The sequence below is a fragment of the Eleutherodactylus coqui genome, chromosome 1 (assembly GCF_035609145.1).
Source record: "Eleutherodactylus coqui strain aEleCoq1 chromosome 1, aEleCoq1.hap1, whole genome shotgun sequence".
NCBI lineage: Eukaryota > Metazoa > Chordata > Amphibia > Anura > Eleutherodactylidae > Eleutherodactylus > Eleutherodactylus coqui.
In genome coordinates this window covers 189913916-189932489 of record NC_089837.1, presented here as the reverse complement: position 1 = coordinate 189932489, position 18574 = coordinate 189913916, and the positions used below count along the sequence as shown (strand labels likewise).

The following is an 18574-nucleotide window of genomic DNA, read 5'->3' as shown; positions in this document are numbered from 1 at the left end:
TGATTTTTGCCACGATTCTCTCGCTGCAAAATTGCGATCGCCCATCTGGAGCCAGCCTAACTTCCACGCCAAAGTGCGCACTGCTAGACAGAGATTTTGATTTGGAATTGCCAGCAGAATTCTACTATTTTCAATTCCACATCAAAATCCACGTTATCAGTGCAGATTTTGGGTCTGAACATTCCCCAGGAGGGAATATTCCACAATGCTGCTGCGGAATATTCTGTCCCCATTAGAGATGAGCGAACGTGCTTGTTTAGGACAATTGAGTAATCGAGCATTGCTTTTTTCAAGTAACTGCCTAATCAGGCGAAAAGATTCAGGGGGTGCCGGGGTGAAAGAGTAAGAGAGAGAGCTCCTCCCTGCCCCCCCCCCCACCCCACCCCCCTGCTACCACGCCGCCCCCCGAATCTTTTCGTCCGATACTCGAAAAAAGTGATGCTTGATCCAGTAATTGTCCTAAACGAACATGTCCGCTCATCTCTAGTCCCCATGAAAAGTCCGATAGGATGCATTAGCACAGGGCAATTTTGTGTGGTAAGTTTTCGGAGTATTTTTGTTTCACTCATTCCAACGCTTCATGCGAATGCACCCTAGGGGCTCATTTACACAAGCATATGTACGTAGTGCATTTACGCATGTTTTTTTTTTTTTGCGAGTGTAATTTCCATAAATAGAACCCATTGATTTTAATGGTTCATTCATAGTTGCGCATTAGGATAGCGTAGAAAAAAAGTGCAGCATTTCGTACTTTTGTGCATATTTACCTGCCAAAATACTGCATTAGGGCAAAAATACACGCCCGTCTGTGAAACTATGCTTACCGCTACGAAGCATAGTTGCGCATGTACGGAGGTTTATTTTTCTTCGTGGGCTGCTCACACTCCACACCATAGTGATTGGGGGAAAAAACAAACATAGCTTCTGCCCAATCTTTCCCGTACGCAGTATTAACTATGCGCAGGAACGATAGGGCAAGTCCTAGAGTTTTCTTATCCGTACTATTAACGGGCGAGAATACCGCTAATGAGAATGAAACCAATGGTTTTATTTTGTCCCGTAATGCGTGATTATCACCGCCACATAGTGTTACAAACACACCCGTGTGTATGGAGCGTGTTAATACGCTGCGCCAGCACTTGCATATGTATACTGTTTTTGTGCAGCGTGTATACGTGACCGAAACCGGCAATATGCCCGTGTGAGGACTGGGCTCACATCTGTACAGTAAAGCACTGCGAATAAATAACAAACACGTTTTACCGGTGTAGGAAACTGCGCCGTGTCACGTTTGTGCATGAATTGTGCATTTTTTGCACCGCCGCCTTCTTCTAAACTTTCATTTCATGTTTCTTACCAACAGACTTTAAAAAACCGTTCACCCGCAATGTAATTACATACAGTACTGCGTTCCGAGCGCAGCCATTGAGACCGATAGGGCTGTATGTACGTAGTACACGGCGAAGGGCGTCCATGAGAGCAGATTGAATTCTGTTGATCCATTCACACTTGCATATAATACAGACATAGAGCACAGCGTGTTCTATTCTACCACATATTACGCACGTACTGCCCTACTGTTCTCTATGGGTGCGTACGGAAACGCTGTGCATACGCAAATACGTGCGGGCTGTGGTTTTACGCAGCATTGCTGAGAGACAATGGAAATGAATGTGTTTTGAATCTAAGAGCCGCTCTATCATCAGTCAGGGCTTATTGTTACATCTATATGGCTACGTGTAAAGATTCCCTTTGATTTGGTTAGAATGCCCCCTCTAAAACCTTCTCAGATGAATCCCCTCAGGATAGACTACAATCTCTCACACGTACGGCTCGGCCAAGGTGAAGCCCGCCGTGCTGCAGGCTTTGTGCCTCGCGGCTGCCGCGCTCTCATTTGCTGGCACTGGGCGCCTTTGTCGTTTCCGTGTCTGCTGTAAAATGGCGGTTTTTACCTCAGTAAATTAGCGCGCGCAGCCCCCGATTCAAAAATAAACAGCCAACTTCCCCGAGGGGCGGGGCCAACTCCTCGCTTCACAGCTGAAAAAAACCGCCACGAGCAGTGACTGGCAGCAGCGGGTCAACGCCTCCGTCTCGTTTAAAGTAGTGATGCTCGAGCCCTCCAGCCCCTATTGGTCCGCTCCAGAGGAGGAGGCGTGGCTACAGCAGGAGGACGGGCCGTAGTAAATCACCCCTGACGTAGTTGGGCGTGTAACGGCCGTGTAGGGTCTTGCTGTAGGTGGGTTGCTGTGCGGGAGGGCGTGGCTTATGGAATTTGTAAACTAGATTCCACCAATGAGAAGGCTGCAGTAGAGAACGAAGCAGGATTGGAGAGGGGGAGACTGTAGTTGTGCGGAAAGCGGTTATTAGGCTCCAGTCACTGCGCTTCCTCCGTAGCCATCAGTTTCCTCGTTTAGCTCCAGGGCAAGGCCGTCACTCACAGATCACAATGCCCAAGAGAAAGGTGAGTTACCGTCTATTTAGCTATCGCGGCTCTGCCTTATCGTAGCGGGCGTCGGCCGTTACGTCGTGCCCCTCAGTTTTGCCCGCGCTTCGTCCTGTACAGCCTCCCGGATCTCCCTGTGGGGCTCTGTGGTAGGGGTGGGGTCCGCTCTCCTCATCCATATTTTCCATTGCCGGCGGTGCATGGTGACGGCTCGTGGAGAAGTGAGACGTCCATGTTTGTAGGGCTCCAGTAGTGTGGAGCCCGCGGCCTCCGAGCCAGTCTGCAGCGGCTCGCTGCGCCCGCGTTCCGGCACAGCCGTGGAAAACAAGGAGGGGGATGAACTAGTGAGACACCTGAACGTGTTTATGACGGCAATCATGGCTGCCAAGTCATTGTGGCTTTATAACTGTCAAAGTCTGGGGGGGGGAAAGGCACTTGTGCTCCTCCGTCTGCCCGGATCAGCCCCATATGTGCGGCGGCTCCCGGAGAACCGACTGGTGGTGCAGGCAGCCGAAAAATATAGGAACCCTACAGAAGCCAGAAATGTGTATAAATGCCGCCCTGGTCGTTGTGGGCTGTGATCGTGTGACATCGTACAATCCGTCCATCACAACTCGTTGTGGCCGGTAATCTGACACTTGGAACTTGCTGCAATGTTACAAAGGGCACAAAGCTCGAGCGCCTGGTTTTTGTTCTGATCTAGTTACCATGTGCCTGACTTATGAAGCGTGTGCGCCTGGTCTGTGCCAGATCGTGCCACTTACATCTTAGTCTGGATTTGTGAGCGGGGCTTAAATGGCGCGGGGGTTTAGACCTGACTTATAATGTGCGACTTTTTAAAAAGTCGTGCAGCTGCTCCGATGAGGCATATTTTTTGGCACAGACATTCACACCAGAGAAAAAAGGTATTTGTTTAATTTACCTTGTTATATGAAAAGTCCGCCTTAAAAAAAAAGTAAAATTTGCTCCTACAGTCTAAAAACACGGCTTTTATATGGTTTTAAATGTGTTGAATTGTATGGATGGTAGATAATTTATTTTTAAAGCCAAACACCCCATGGGTGGAGCTAGTCTACCTGTATGAAATACCATAAGTTTTTTTTATTCTTTTTCTTAACTAATTGCTACTTTTCCAACTTTGTGCTGGCTAGCCGATCTTATCACATTTTTATTGTCTTATTTAAAGAGAATCTGTTAAATATTCTTAGCCCTATGAGCTAAACTTATGGGCTTGAGTAGGTGACCCTCTGAGTCCAGGGATGTAGGTCTTATACTTGCATTTCTGTAAGCGCCTGCGCAGTGCCTTGAGCAGCGCTGTTAAGTAGTCCACCCACTACCAAATTAGAACAGGCGGACCACTTAGCATCGCGGTGGTTTTCAGCACTCGCATTGGGGGAACGATGAGGAAGGTCACTATAACACTTTGCATCCCTGCAATCAGCACTTGCAGCCCATAAGCCTAGCTTGAAGGGAATCTGCCATCTACTTTTGGCCCTATAACTGGTCTATTGAAAACCTGACAATTTGGCACTACACAGTTGGCATGTGTTCTGGAGAAGAGCTGAAATGCCCTCCCTCTTTGAACCCCAGGCAGTAACGTCTGTCACCCGACTGAGCCTGAAACCCAACAGTCTATTGCATTATTTAATTTTTACAACCTAACCTATCTTGAACATTCCAAATCCAAGTGGCTGGCCGTTCCTTTTGTTCTGTAAGTTAACCAGCATGTGCAGTTTGAAGCCACTCGGGACCTTCCAGTATGATGAATATCAATAGATCTGTTGATTCTTTGTTTTATATTAAATGACCCAATCTGTGCTGACAGGTATGAGAGCTGATTGTGTTTTTTTTTTCTAGATGTGCATTAGACCACATGCATACAAGCCCCGTGTTGTACAGGGATGTAATACATCACCCATAGACTTCTATGAGCACATGGTCTACCTTCCATATGCCTCTGATTTAATGTGGCATCTAATAAACAATGCCTGGAGCCTTATGCTGTGCATAGCCTCCATGCGGCCTTATAGACAATGCATAGCATATCCTACTTATAATTGCCATTACTATTCTGTGTTTTTGGCTAGATGTTTGTGTAACTGCTCATCCTTTGATAGTCCCATCATGGTTGTAATTCTAAAATGATTACTAGCCACTTTTGAGAAGACAAAAAGAATGACTTGTTCTAGTCTGGCAGATCCCAAAGTAGTTCCAGTGACTGTCACTAGTAACTGTTACACTTTCAGGTATATTCCTCTTTACTCTTTAACTAGTCCATTAAACAATGGCTCCCGTTCTGGGCTTTTCCAGCTAGCTGAGCGAGTGATTGTTAGTTGTACACCATGTTCTTTTCATTGTTTTATACAACCTTTTCAGCACATGCTCAAACAGCTGCTGGGACAGTCCTGAAGTGTGTGGAGCTCTAGCATCTGCTCTGGGCTGTTACAAGTTGAGAACAGTTTTTGGATCCCCGGACATGCTTTGTGTTAATATATTCCTCTTGTATGCTGTTGGAACACGCATAGCCATACAGTGACTTAATAATGTGTACAGTCTGACAAGTCCCAGAACCACTTACATTCCTTAAGAACAGGGCTTCAGATTTAAAAAGAACATTTTTTTTTTTTACATTGGAGCCATTAGCTCCTAAACTGCAAAACTTAGAGCTAAATTTAAATACATATAATTAATGCTATAATAAGATTTAACTGGGTGTTGCCACATTCCCCTCTCTGATTGTTTCATGAAGGGAGGCAGCAGTTTCCCTATACACACACCGCCATCTCTTTAGTTACAGTGGGACAGGTTGCAAATGACAATGTAAAATTTTAGTGCCATTTGCAAATTCTTGGCAATGAGTTGTCACCAATGTGCCCAACTGATGCTCTGCATAAATAGCTGTCTGAGGGACAAATCTAGGGAGATTAAAATTTTAAAGGGGTATTCCCATCTTGGCTTTTAATGGCAGACATTGGAAACTGTTACCATGGCTACTGGCCACCTGGCCAAAGTCTATAGAATGTGCCGAGCGCTTACTGTAGTGCTGTTCCTGTAGCTCTCATTGATGTGAATGGGAGCTACAGAAACAGCATTTAAGGCATACACTTTAAAATGCCACATGGCTCACAAGTGAATAGCTGGAAAAGCCCAGGCCCAGAGCCAGACCCACTACCAACAAATATTCTTAAAACATTAGGCTACCTGTGAGCGATGGTATGCTGGTTCTGTATTGCACAGCTTCGGTTAACAAGCTCCGCCCCTGCCACTTACTTGTAACTTTCTTCTAGCGAACACAATTCTTCGAGTAACTGTACTTTTTTGGATTATTTAATTCCTTTGATCTTGGTGGTTCTAATCTGTTCAGATAGAGGTTCCATAAGGGCAATTTCTTGGGGGATGATAAGTTTATGCCTACCAGATTCTAAGATATCTTTCCCAAGATTCAAGTTGTCTGGCCAATAGTGCCCCAGTATGGTTATGTGCATAAAACTGCGTATTCATTTTTTGTAAAACAATATCCTGTTTTACCGCCAAAAGACTTTGACGCTTGGCCTGCAACCTAAATATCTCTTCTGTCCTCTGAGGTGTGGGATTGGCATTATTTAGTCTATGGTATTAATTTGAGATGTCAGGGAAGTTAATTCATCTTTATCTTAGCCCTAGAATGGTGTCGTAGGCTTTTCTGGGCATTCCACATTGAGAAGATGCCGGAAACTGGCGGAGTTGATGGTTAAAAATCCATTTCTAATTTTGTTTTTTAAGTTGGATTTCTGTTCTGGGTGGGAAAGAGTATGTTCATTAAGCCTCCAAGGGAAGGAAGAATAGGGAAACTTCTCATGTAGTTATAACCACTGCGGCATGATCTGACCAGGTGATGGTTCTGATCTTGATCAGTATAACCTCCTTTAATCCTCTGGCATCTAAGAGAAATATCAATTCTTGACTAGGAAGAATGAGGCAAAAATATATAAAAAGGTATAGTCTGTATCTGAGCCATGAAGACTGCACCAAACGTCATATGCTTCCTTTCTGCAAAAGAGGGCCTGTAGGGGAAGGTAATCTAGATACAGAAGTGGAATCTGTACTTGTTTAAGGAGGTGCAACTTGATCAATGGGAATGTTCCACTTCAGGGGAGATGGTCACAGAAGCTGCTACATAGGACGCACTGTTTCTTGAGTTTAGAAGCTTAATAGGGAAGCCCCATTTATATTTTATGTTGGCATCATGAAGGAGGGAATTGATGACAATTGTCTTTGCAGTTGCTAGAGAGACATCAGGGAACATCAATATGGCATTATGAGTCTGGTAAGGATCATTATTGCCTTCCTTCATTTAGAAGTTTCTCATTGGTTTGATAAGAGAATCTCTTCCAAGACATTTTGAGCATCTACCAACTCCTTATGGGCAGTGGAGAATTAGCCTATCTTGTGTTCAACATGGGCTGTACATGTGGCAAGAAGGTGTTCAATATTGGATTGAAGTTGATTTGGAATTTTTTGCATATCTTGCGATGTGTCCTTTTGGAAAAGACAAATGCAGCACCCTCAATGTATTGGTGGTTAGAGAATTTCCCTTACCTGGACACAGTTGTAAACTACAGGAGAGGTTCTCCATGTTGAGGTAATCCACAGTGATAGAATGAGTTCCTTTTTTAGAAGGGCCGTTAGAGTTTGGGGGGAACTTGCAGGGAATCCGGAATAGCTCTTAGTGACCTGTCTGGAAGCAGGGCTTTGTTCTGCTGTCTCAGATGGGGAGCCGTTGATGGAACATCATGATGCAGAACTTCTATCCTGAGAAGTTGCTCCTCTTAGTTCTGAGCCGTGACCATAAGAATCTGCATTTTCATTGATGTTTTGAGGGCCAGAAGCCAAGAAATCTGTACGTTTCCTAAGAGCTATAGATTTGGTTTGCTTTCAGCTCATTTTAGGCTAGGGGTAATAAAGTGTGTGTTTTTTGTGTTTTTTTTTGTTTTTTGTTTTTTTTTTTTGTTTTTTTGTAGATTTGTATTATTCCCTTTGTGGTGGTTTTATAGAAGGTCCTTTATCTTTATCAAGTTGCACTCGTGGTCCACAAATAGAGGAGTCAAGAATGTCAGTTATACATTGTGAAAAATGACAAATTGATTTGCGTGGTCGGGTTATGAGCCGCTTGGAGCTATAAATGATCAAGAATGCAAGTTTTAGTCGACCATGGCTTTGTGATGTTCCAGTCTCACACACGGTGGCTTAAGGAGGCAAGCCACCACCCCCGATCGGCAAGTTATCCACTATCCTGTGGATGGAGGATGCTTGTAACTGTTACAAACTGCTATAGAGAACAGTGCAGGCACAGTTGCAGCGCCCCCTTTAGTTATGCAGTTACAGCAACTAGCTGAAGACCATTTCTCAGCCATCTTCACCTTGCTACATAGCTGAAAAAGGCTTTTGTGCAAAAAATGGACAGAATGCGCTTACACAAACGATGCAAAAATGCATAGAATCTCCTATTCTGTAGATTCTTAAAGTACAGTTACACTCTGTCTCAAAAAATTGGTACAAAGAGTTAAGCATGGCTCATGCCATCTGTGGCTGTCTTCACAGCAAACTAGGGTAAGGCCATAAGCTGTGGTGTTTGCAGATTTTCCATAGCCGCTGAACACTACCAAATGGGTGCAGGTTTTGTTGCACAGAGGTTGTGGAACTGCTGCGCCATGTGCAATCTGCAACATAAGTTGATATGTTTGTGGATTTAAAATCTGCAGCTTGAATCATGTTTACACGGCAGGTTTCCCTTTGGAATATCTGATTTAAAATTTTTTTTTTAAAGGTACAGTTGGGGTCATTTGCCTGTTATAACTAGCAGAATTCCAGTATCTTTTCAGCCCCAAAGGCTCCTGAGTTTGTATAAAAGATACCCCCAAGCTCCTATCCCCTTCCCCGTATTGTCCAACCTGCAATAAAAATGTTAGCCTGGTCAGTGTTTTCACAACTACTTATATGGATACCAAATATATAGTCAGTCTACCTTTCATTATGCTATATCTGTAGCATATGGTTTGAATATCACTCATAGGAAATAGAGAGCAGAGTTTTAGGGCAGCAGAAATGCTGTCCTAAGCTCTCTCTCATGACCTGAAGGTTGCAGGTTCAATCGCCGCTTGGTTCAGATAGCCAGCTCAAGGTTGACTCAGCCTTCCATCCTTCCAAGGTCTGTAAAATGAGTATCCAGCTTGGTGGGAGGTAAAAGATGACTGGGGCAGGCAATGGCAAACCACCCTGCAAAAAGTCTGTTACGATGTGCCATCACCCTTAGAAGTCAGTCATGACTCAATGCTTGCACCATGGAATTTACCTTTACCATAGGGAATGTACATACCCCTTTTTTTTTCTTCTATGCTTCTAATTTCATACAGTCCTAAAAAAATCAAAACCCTTAATGAAATTTTTTGAAGTTTAAAACAAAAAGAAAAATCCCAACTAAACTGTAAATTCATAATATAATTCTAATGGGAAACTAAATTTGTGTTTTTCTGTTTCAGTCTCCAGAGGGTGCTGAAGCCAAGGATGCTGGCAAAGTAACTAAGCAAGAGGTAAGCATGTAAGGTTACCTTACTAGTAGATGTGTTCTACCTCAGTTTGCTCAAATACTAGCGCTTTCCACAGATGGTTAAAGGGATTATCTGGGGACAAAGTATTCTGCAAAACCTTCCTGAGCTTGCCGTAGTAAAGTAATGAACATATACTCTCCATTCCTCTGCTGTATGGCTGGATCTCTGGCCTTCCCTGTAGGGAGCTGACAACGACGTCCCCTGCTAAAAGGTGGATGGCTGTAACGCTCACTTTCACCCAATGTTGGGTTGTCATCACTTCCCATCTGGAAGCAAAGCTCAGCAGTGACCAGTGAGATGGCTGTGGTGGGTAAATGGGGAAGGAGGAGTATGTGTTCTACTCTACAACTACAGGTTGAGCAAGGTTTTACAGAATACCATGTCCCTGGATAACCCTTCTAGGTTGTTTTTGTATTACTATCTTTTGGTAACCTTTAAATAAATGTGCTCATCTGCTTAACAAGAAAGGGCTAATACATTATTTGTTTTGCTTCTTCTAGCCAACCAGAAGATCAGCAAGATTGTCATCAGTAAGTATTTGTCCATACATTTTACATCTATACCTCCTGAAAGCTGCTCTTTTACAAAAATTATTGCAGATGCGTCAAACATATAAGCGTTTACTTTAAAGGTATTGGCCCAACGACAAGATTTATCAAGTCTTCACTGTTGGTTCCATAAGCAGTGAGTGGAATCATAGAGCACATACGTGATCAAAGCTCCATTCACACAAAGTACTTGGACTCCTTTTTGTGACTTGGTATTGGTCCCAGTTGATCACCTATCCTGTGGATAAACTTTAATTGATTTGTTTAAGAAAAATATATATTTGGGAAAAGATCCCATGTTTGTCCTCCTAAATGGACATACAAGACCTATGTCCTCTATGCAGTGCATGGAGATCTTGCTCCCCAACCACGGTTTCTCACATAGAGAAACCACAGCATGGAAGACATTATAGAGAATTACTGACAGCATGGATGGGAATCCAGTGGTTGATGGTGAAACCCTAAATTAGTTGCAGCAGTGTTTCTGTATGCCGCATCTCTGCTCCCCTCCATAGATGTTTATTGGCAGCATGTAACCTGTTTTCATTTAGTTGGGCTGTTAAAGATACGAAAAGGTTTTCCCATCTGAGTCTAGGGGGTGCCCATTGCAGTCTTGGTGAGTATGGGCTTTGACTAACCAGTGATGGCACAAGATGGACTAGTCAGCTGTTGGCATGGAGATTTTTAAGGGTGGGGAGCTTGTAATAAACTTCATGAGCAGTCATTTTGACTTATCGGCACAGATTAAAGTCTCCCATTTATAATGGTGATATCTGCTTGGCTGGCTTATGCCTACATATACTACAAATAAGTGTAGGATGGTGTAGTAGACTATCACGTTGTACATACTAGGGATCTCACTTAGTGAGGGTAGAAGAGCAGTACAGGGGATTTGGCTGATCTGCTGGCTTTGACTCCCCAAAATTCCTTTCATGTACATAACTATTTGACAGGCACATGTAGGCAAGGAAGGTGGCTGCTGCAGCTGGTCATGCAAATGTTGCACCCTCTATACATAGGCGCTGGTCCTTCTTCTTTCACTTACTTCAAAACAACCAGAGATTTAGAGAGGTACTCCAGCTGCTTATCACAGCCCACCTAAGCTATATATGGCCACTAACCTCACACCACAGCTTCCCTGGGCTACTGGGAACCAGCTGTGAGTCTGGGCTGCAATGACCAGATGTGGGTAGATGGAGTCCTCCCAACATATACCTGTAATGTAGGTTGTGTGGTGTATACAGACATGCTTTAGTGGAAAGAGTTGTACTACTTCCATATCTTGGATATACTTTGTGTTTTGCAATAGTATTTGTAAGCCAAAACCAGAAGTGTGAATGAGCAAAAGTGACTTGTGAAAAAACAAAGGGCATATTGTTGATGGCTCCTCTAGTGCATTCACTCATTGCAGTCAAATTGTGCATTTTTGCCAGTCTTACCACTAAATTGTTGCAAAAGAAATGTGGTTTAGTAGCATCCTGTGAAAGCACCCTCAAGTGTCTTAAACTATAGATTGCCAAACAGACCTAGGCTATTGAGGGTGTCTGTGCTCACTAATCCACTGGATTTGGTATTCAGATCACCACTAATTGTCAGGTGACACCCTGACACTTTTAGTTGGGGTGCTGTCTGGCACCTGGCAATGATGCAGATACAGCGGATGATCCACCATGCATATGGGCGCCCTGAAAGAGCCTCTTTTTTTGCAACTATCTTACATAATTTAGATATAGGAAGTCAACATAGAAGTGTCATGTCTTTAATGGTAAAAAAAAGACTGTTGTAGCTTAAATGTATTTTTCGTTGACTCAGATGCAGCATAAAAATCTGGAAAACAATCCACAAGTCTTGATATTGGTGCATATTTGCTGCAGATTCTGCCCTTATTAAGAGTGCTGGCCCGTTTACACCAAACTATTTAAGCGAACAATCTCAGTGTATACTGAGACTAACATTCAAACATGTGAATGTAAAAGGGCCTTTACACACAGAAATTCTGTAGCAAAGTAAGATGTGGATTTGTTTGTGTTAGGGTACATTCACATACAAAATTTATTGGTGTGTATTAAGACAGTCAGTGTTAATAGCACTGGTTTGTGGGTCAGACTGCTGGTTACCCACAAAATAGTGCAGCCAATTAACAATATGGACGTGGGTTGTCTGCCGCTGTGTGGGACTACGTGGCTCACCAGTTCAGTGCAAGAGCTTAATGTATTAGGCCAAAGACCTGCTATTAAATTATAGCTGGTGGACAAATGGCTGAACAAATTGTGCACAAACTGACTGTGAGCAAATACGTCAGTGGGGGCACATTAGTCTTGTGATGGCTTGTAAAACAGTCTTGTTGTACTGTTCATATATATATATATATATATATATATATTTTTTTTTTTATTTTTTTTTTGTTCCCCTACAAAGAAGCCAGAAAAGTTAAATATACTTGGGTAAAAAAAATCTGAAAATGGTCTGAAATTTAGAAGTATGATACTTTTAGTGTGTAAATATAGAGTTGAGTCTGACAGGATTAATGTTATTTACTGTGGTGATTTGATAATGTACGTTTTTATCTAAACTATTTTCTGACCTACAGAAACCTGCCCCTCCTGAAGCAAAGCCAAAAAAAGCTGCAGCCAAGGTAAGCATCTACATTTGGCTCTCCATTTTCTAGCCTGTCCTACAGGTACATGCTTTAACTCTTACAAAAATCTCTGGTCCTGAATGTCATCTTCACCTAAGTGCCATAAGCTTCTATATTTTGTGGGTTATCTTCCTTTCAGTTTTTCCTCTGTATGGGGGTCTGTAGAGTTTTTTTTTTTTTTTTGTCTTATGCTACCTTATTCATGTATTGAAAAATTGCTCATGGCATCTAAAGAGTTAAGCTGCCTCAATTGGAGTTACCCTGTTCCCCTGAAAATAAGATACAGGTCTTGTATTAAATTTTGCTCCAAAAGACTTTTTTACCTTTATAGCTGCCTGGACACTATTTAAATGACTCTTTATTAACTGTAATTAAGGTTAACATTTGGAGTAGGGCATCCTCAAATCCTAAAAAATAATGCTGTATCCTCACAAATCCTGAAAAAAGTATGCTAGGGCTTATTTTCAGGGTGGGTCTTAGTTTCAGGGAAACAGGGTAGCTCTAATTGCAGCTACCTGCAGCTGACACTTGCTGAGGAGTGGGCACAGCTACCAAGTCCGCTGCTTGACATATGTACATTATTTGGGAAGGGGTTAAACTGTATGTAGAATGGTTATCCACCTGTATCAGTTGTATATTGATCCCTGGATATATTACATGTCATTCATTGGTTTTAATGGGTGCTGTGTAATGTTTTTGAAATGTGTGGCTACAGCTTTCCCCAGCATCCTTAACTGGTCACTGGGATGATTGCATTTAAAACAGAAGGGGCTGTACAACAATTCAAAAGTGCATACTGTTCATTTTTGGGTTTAAACAATGTAGTCTGCTAATGGACAGCTTCCCTATAATCTCATCATAAGATGGGTGAGAAGTCTGATCGGTGGAGGTCTTGCCACAGAAACCCTCACCAATCCTGTGAGCCCCTCGGGCTCCCTGCAGCCATTCACAGGGACAGGAGACTAAAGGGAGTAGCGGTCACACTTTCATGGTGCTGATTCATTAACTTTAATAGACCTGATGGGAATGGCAAGCACTTCTACTTGGCCATCTCCAGCAGTCCCTCTGAAGATAAATGGCGTGGCGCCGCTATTTGTGTGCAACTGCTACTCCATTCATCCTTATTACTGTGAAGGGGAGGGATGTAAAAAGCCTGTAGTGCGGAGGAAAGACCATGGGACCTCATTCTCAGGATTGCTGGGGGTCTCAGCAGAGTTCACTGATCGAACATTTCACCTATCGTATAGATGCTAAAACTATGCTGGTAAACTCCTTTTAACTTGAAAATCATTAATGATTTCACTCCATTAGTTATTCCCATCAGATTGTGTGAGGATGTATCACTAGGATCTTAGTCCTGAAAATGAAAGCTAGTGATGTAGGGCCCTTCACCCACCAGCCCCCCACAGCTCCTGGGCACTGACTGTGCAAGAAACTGGAGGGAAGCACTTATCTTGTTGGCCTCTGATCAGTGATGAGGTGCTGGCATAACCTTGTGCCATTGCTTTAGTAGTGAAACCTAAATGGTTATGTCTAGCTGATAAACGTCATGCTTCTAGGGGACACAAATCGGTCCTGGTCATGTGATCACAATGGGTCATGTCTCTAACTGTGCTGTAACGAGCCTTGAACACACATGAACAGAGCAGATTTGTATTTCCTGAAAGTAAATGATGAAAATTCCCCTCGACTGACGGCAACCAGAGATTTTGAAAACGAGGAATCGATGCAGGTAGAATATTATAAAAGGACATGACTTTCAATTTATATCTTTATATGCTAAAATTGGAATATCCTTGTATCAGTGTAGGATGTGTTTCAACATTGACTTCTGTTTTTTCCCATTTATATAAAGAAGGAGCCGGCGGCAAAGGGTAACAAAGGTGCTAAAGGGAAGAAGGAAGAAAAACAAGAAGCTGGAAAGGAAGGTACTGCTCCATCTGAAAATGGTGAAAATAGAGTTGATGAGGTACATTTCAGATTGAATCAGTGGTGGTGTTTGTATACAATCGTACAGCCATTGATTACATGCTCATAATGCTTCTTTTTATTGACCAAAATGTTATTACAGATTCGCATCTCTCGCTCAACTGTTAATGTTTCCACATCCAGAGGTGCCATGCCCAGCACACTATCAATAAAAGGGCAGATTGAAACAGTGAAGGTTAAGGGTACGGTAGATCATTATGTTGTGTGCAGTGCATAGAAAGCTAGTGGTGTGGTGCTTATTCTGTGTGGAAAGTAATGGAAGCTTTCAGGTAAGGCTTCTTGGGTTTGTAACTCTTAACCGTGGCAAGTTAAACACAACTTTTTTCTATTTTAATATATTTGTCTACAGAAGTGATTTTTATTTTTTTAACTTGTAGACAAACCATCTAGTAGTTAGTTGAGTAGATGAGGGTTGAGGTCTGCATCAACACTACACAAATTCTAATTGTTCTCCTCGTTCTTTCTTATCTCAGGCACAGAAAACTGAAGCAGCAGGTGACGAGAGCGAATGAAATGGTCATGGAAATTTTTCGTTGATTTTACGTACCTCTTGAAGAACTTTACGAAAAACAATATTTTTCTCAAGTATTTTGTAAATGCTAATTTTTTTAGGACAACTGTAGTTAACTTTTACATATATATAATGTACATGAACATTTTCCTCTACATATTCATGCTTTTGCTGATTCTGATTTTCTCATTGTATGCAAGTTCTAAACAAAAATGTTTTAGCGCTAGTGGGTATGTTTGAGGCTGTTTTACATATCTACTTTTATTGCTTTTAAGAAAACAACCTAAAGTGTGCATATATAGTGATGTTTTTTTTACTGTGCATTTATGATGTTTTTTCCATGGCATTTTTCTATAGCAATAATTAGTGGTGCTTTTGTACTTACAGTTTTGTGGTTTTGAAAATGATTAAATTGTTGTGACCATCTGCTGTTATCATTTTGTTTTTCATTTAAGGTAAATAAAAACGTATCTCTTTTTTTAAACTTCATTTTATGGCACTTATTTTGGCACACTAACGCACCATTCTACATTGGTACAAAAATATTAGCTTTTGAAATGAGATTAATGGACACAAACTTGTTATGACTCATTCATACTTGTGTATGAAAAGCCTCAGCAAATGTGGGTGCGCAATACAAATCTTATTTCTATTTCACAATTTGCAATGTTTTGTCTAAGACCTCATGTCCACGGCATGCACTGATTTCTGCAGCGGAAGACCTGCATGCCAGTGCAGAAATTCTTTTTAAATGCTTGCTGGCGACCATGGATGACGCAAATCAAATCCACCTCTGGACATTAGTCCTAACACTTAATTTAAAAACAAAAAACAAAACCCTTGCTGTTCAATATTGTATAAATTCTGATAGAAAGTAGGCATTAGTTCTTAGTACATTTTGTAGTATTAGTCGGTGCATAATTGAAACATTTTTTTTATTTCAAATGCGTGTTTCAAGCTACATATGAATCATTAACAGAAACTGCTGTGTAGGAGGCCTAAAACTGGATGAACAGCACAATTCTACAACAGTAATGTGGTGGAAGACTGACATGTCACAGGACATACACCATGGCAAGTAACAAAACAAAAGGTTCTACTGCATCAGCAAGGTCTCTCGTTAAAATATCAAAGCAGACTGATGTTTCTAGCTGTGCTGTTCAACTCTTTTGAAGCACAAATAGGCAATATTTTAGGACTGTAGTTGCAGTGGTCGGCCAAGGAAACCTAGTGCAGCAGATGAAAGACTCATCATGCTTATTTCCCTTCGAAATTAGATGTCCAGCAGTCCTACCAGCTCAGAACTGTCAAACCAGTGGGATCTAGGTACATCCATCTGTTTGGAGAAGTCTGTCTGGAAGTGGTCTTTAACCCCTTAAGGACCAAGAATGGTAACTTACGGCACTTGGTCCTGGGATTTAATAAATAACCGATGTTTGGCATTGGATTTAAGCCTTTGCTCCTGCAATGGAGCAGGTCAGGTCCTCAGCTGTTGGTCACTGCTGAGGACCCAGAAGAAAAGGGAGAAGCAGTTTTTAATATCTTCTGCTGCAGTTCAAAGCTACATAGCGCTCCAATGAGCACTATCTACTAAAGTGGAAGTATTACTACTCTGTGCCCTAATGATCCCGTGACCGCCGGGTGCTCCATGTTACAGCAGAGCTGCAGGGTCCTAGCTGACCTTGATCAGCCCTGTTAGTAACACTTTTCCCTGTAACTGGGGCTCCTATGGATGTCCCAGCTATAGGGTAAGTGTTTGTGGGTTTTTATCTCAATGTGAATGTCGTACAGGACAAACAGCTTGGTCCTTAAGGGGTTAATGAAAGAATTGTAGCTAAAAAGCCATACCTTTTGATGTAGAAACAAGGCCAAGCTACTCAATTATCCATGAAACCGTAGGAACTAGGTGCAGAAAAATGGCGGCAGGTGCTCTGGACTGAGTCAAAATATGAGGTATTTGGTTGTAACTGGGTTTGCTGAAGGGCTGTACAATGAGTGTCTACAGGCAACAGTGTAGAATATTGGTTGTTCCTTACAAGTTTGTGGCTGCATTTCAGCACATGGAGTTGGGGATTTGATCTGGATTGATGGTGTCCTCAATGCAGAGAAGTTCAGACGCATAATACGCAATATCAACCGACTCCAAATTTTGCAGAACATACATTCAGCAGTGATATGGCCATCGTGGAGCCCTCATCACAGCATGGAGTCTGTTTTTGAGATTACATGAAGAGACAGGATTTGAGCAAGTCTGCATCCAGAGAAGATCTGTGTTTTGCTTCTCCAATATGTTGGAAACAACTTCCCTGTTAAGTTCCTTTAAAAACGGCACCAGTTCTTCAGGTATACTCAGTTTTTGAAGTAATAGGTGGTCACACCAAATATATGGATTTGACTTTGGATTCCTCTTATTTACCTTGACTAATTTTTGTTAATAAACATGCTAACATTTCTATTTTTGAAGGCATTCTTGCTTTGAAGCTTCCTCCCCCTCCCCCACATACATGCCTAAAATTTTGGCATAGTACAATTTCTACACACACGACTTAAACTTCTTGCTGCCAAAAAATTGGCACTTCTGAATTCATTCTAAGACTGGCTACAAGTGAGCGAGAAAATCACACACGACTTGTAGGTGCGAGACACACCCATACCCCCTCGCACAAATATGAACCCCATTCCTTTGGGGGTCAAACATAAGCAATGTTTAGCTTTGAACCACGATGCAGGAAACAAATTGTGTTGTGTTCAGTCTTCATGCGTGCTTTTGCGTCGCTCTGGTCGTCTGAGTCCAGGTCCGGTATATCTGAGCCCCATTTTTCAAGAGTCTTATCCTTCAGCGGAGTAAGGCTACGTGTCAGCTGCCTAATAAAAACTAGAGGTTTCAGGAGGTTGGCCATCTGTGCCAAGTCTTACAGCCTGCTCAAAGCAAAGGGGATGTTCAAGCCCCCAAATTGGGCTCTAAGTGCGTGTCGGAGTTGGAAGTATTATGTCTCCAGAAGATGGTATCTGGTATGCACTGTAAGGTTGGAAGATCAGGATTGTTCCATAGGGGAGTGTTGGGTGACCATTTGGCTGCTTCATCGGGTATCAGATGGAGAGCGATATTCCAGACATTGAGAGTCACTGACAGGTGTAGGTAGAGTGCTTACACACGAGCTCTTTCCCCTTAGCAGCAAGCCTCTCAGGCTTTGTTCAGGACCTATTCTGCGTTCAAGGCTTCTCACTGGGTTATAGTCAGTGGATGACCACACACACACACGTACACGTACGTGCGCGCCAGTCCAGTTTAATGCTTCGAGTGGAGCCTTGCCACAATATACGAAGGAGTATCTTGCGCAGTGTTGTGAAGAATCTTTTAGGGATCAAGATTGGGGTATTCTGCAATATGTTCAAGAATTTAGGCAGTAGCTTTATTTTAATTTATACGACCCACTAGCGTCAATGGGAGTGAATCCCAATGCGTTGCCATATCTCCTGCCTATTCCAAAAGTGGAGCTAGATTGTCTGCGTAAAAGTTAGTGGCTTTCTGTACCACTATGCCCAAGTAGGTGATAATGTCTGTCCATTCTTCATGGCAAAACTGGTGAATTCGGTTACCCGATTCTTAATGTTCATACAGCATTTGCAGTCTCCCTTGTTACATTTGAAGCAGCCTGCTATATTTGGAAAGACGTTTGCAGGTGCTTGATGTCTTCTGGTTTTCTTTAGCTTACTGGGTGCTAGGGTATTTTTCAAGGAACAGACTCTTCTAAAAGTAATCTGGGGTTTTGATGGGATAACTTGTTTGTCTTTAACCCCTTAATGACATGGCCTATTTTGGGCTTAAGGACGCAAGGATTTTTGGCGGATTTTCTT

At 42.4% G+C, this 18574-nt stretch overlaps 1 protein-coding gene across 2 annotated transcripts; it reads left to right on the top strand.

Moving 5' to 3' along the window:
• Nucleotides 1-2295: 2295 nt before the first annotated feature.
• HMGN3 (high mobility group nucleosomal binding domain 3) lies at nt 2296-15205 on the top strand. Of its 2 annotated transcripts, none has more exons than XM_066604878.1 (6): nt 2296-2461; nt 8962-9012; nt 9531-9560; nt 12169-12213; nt 14072-14185; nt 14288-14657. In XM_066604878.1, the coding sequence occupies exons 1-6, from the start codon at nt 2447-2449 to the stop codon at nt 14420-14422; spliced, it is 390 nt and encodes a 129-aa protein (XP_066460975.1). In that variant the 5' UTR covers nt 2296-2446; the 3' UTR covers nt 14423-14657. The 2 variants fall into 2 exon arrangements, with proteins under 2 accessions (XP_066460975.1, XP_066460978.1); XM_066604881.1 differs by lacking the exon at nt 14288-14657 and adding an exon at nt 14679-15205 and having other exon boundaries at nt 2300-2461.
• Nucleotides 15206-18574: the final 3369 nt, after the last annotated feature.

What these genes read in the sequence shown, in the direction of transcription:
- HMGN3 (XM_066604878.1), top strand. An exon ending in GCAAAGTAACTAAGCAAGAG is followed by an intron (nt 9,013 to 9,530) that starts GTAAGCATGTAA and finishes TGCTTCTTCTAG; the next exon opens with CCAACCAGAAGATCAGCAAG. An exon ending in GTGAAAATAGAGTTGATGAG is followed by an intron (nt 14,186 to 14,287) that starts GTACATTTCAGA and finishes ATGTTATTACAG; the next exon opens with ATTCGCATCTCTCGCTCAAC.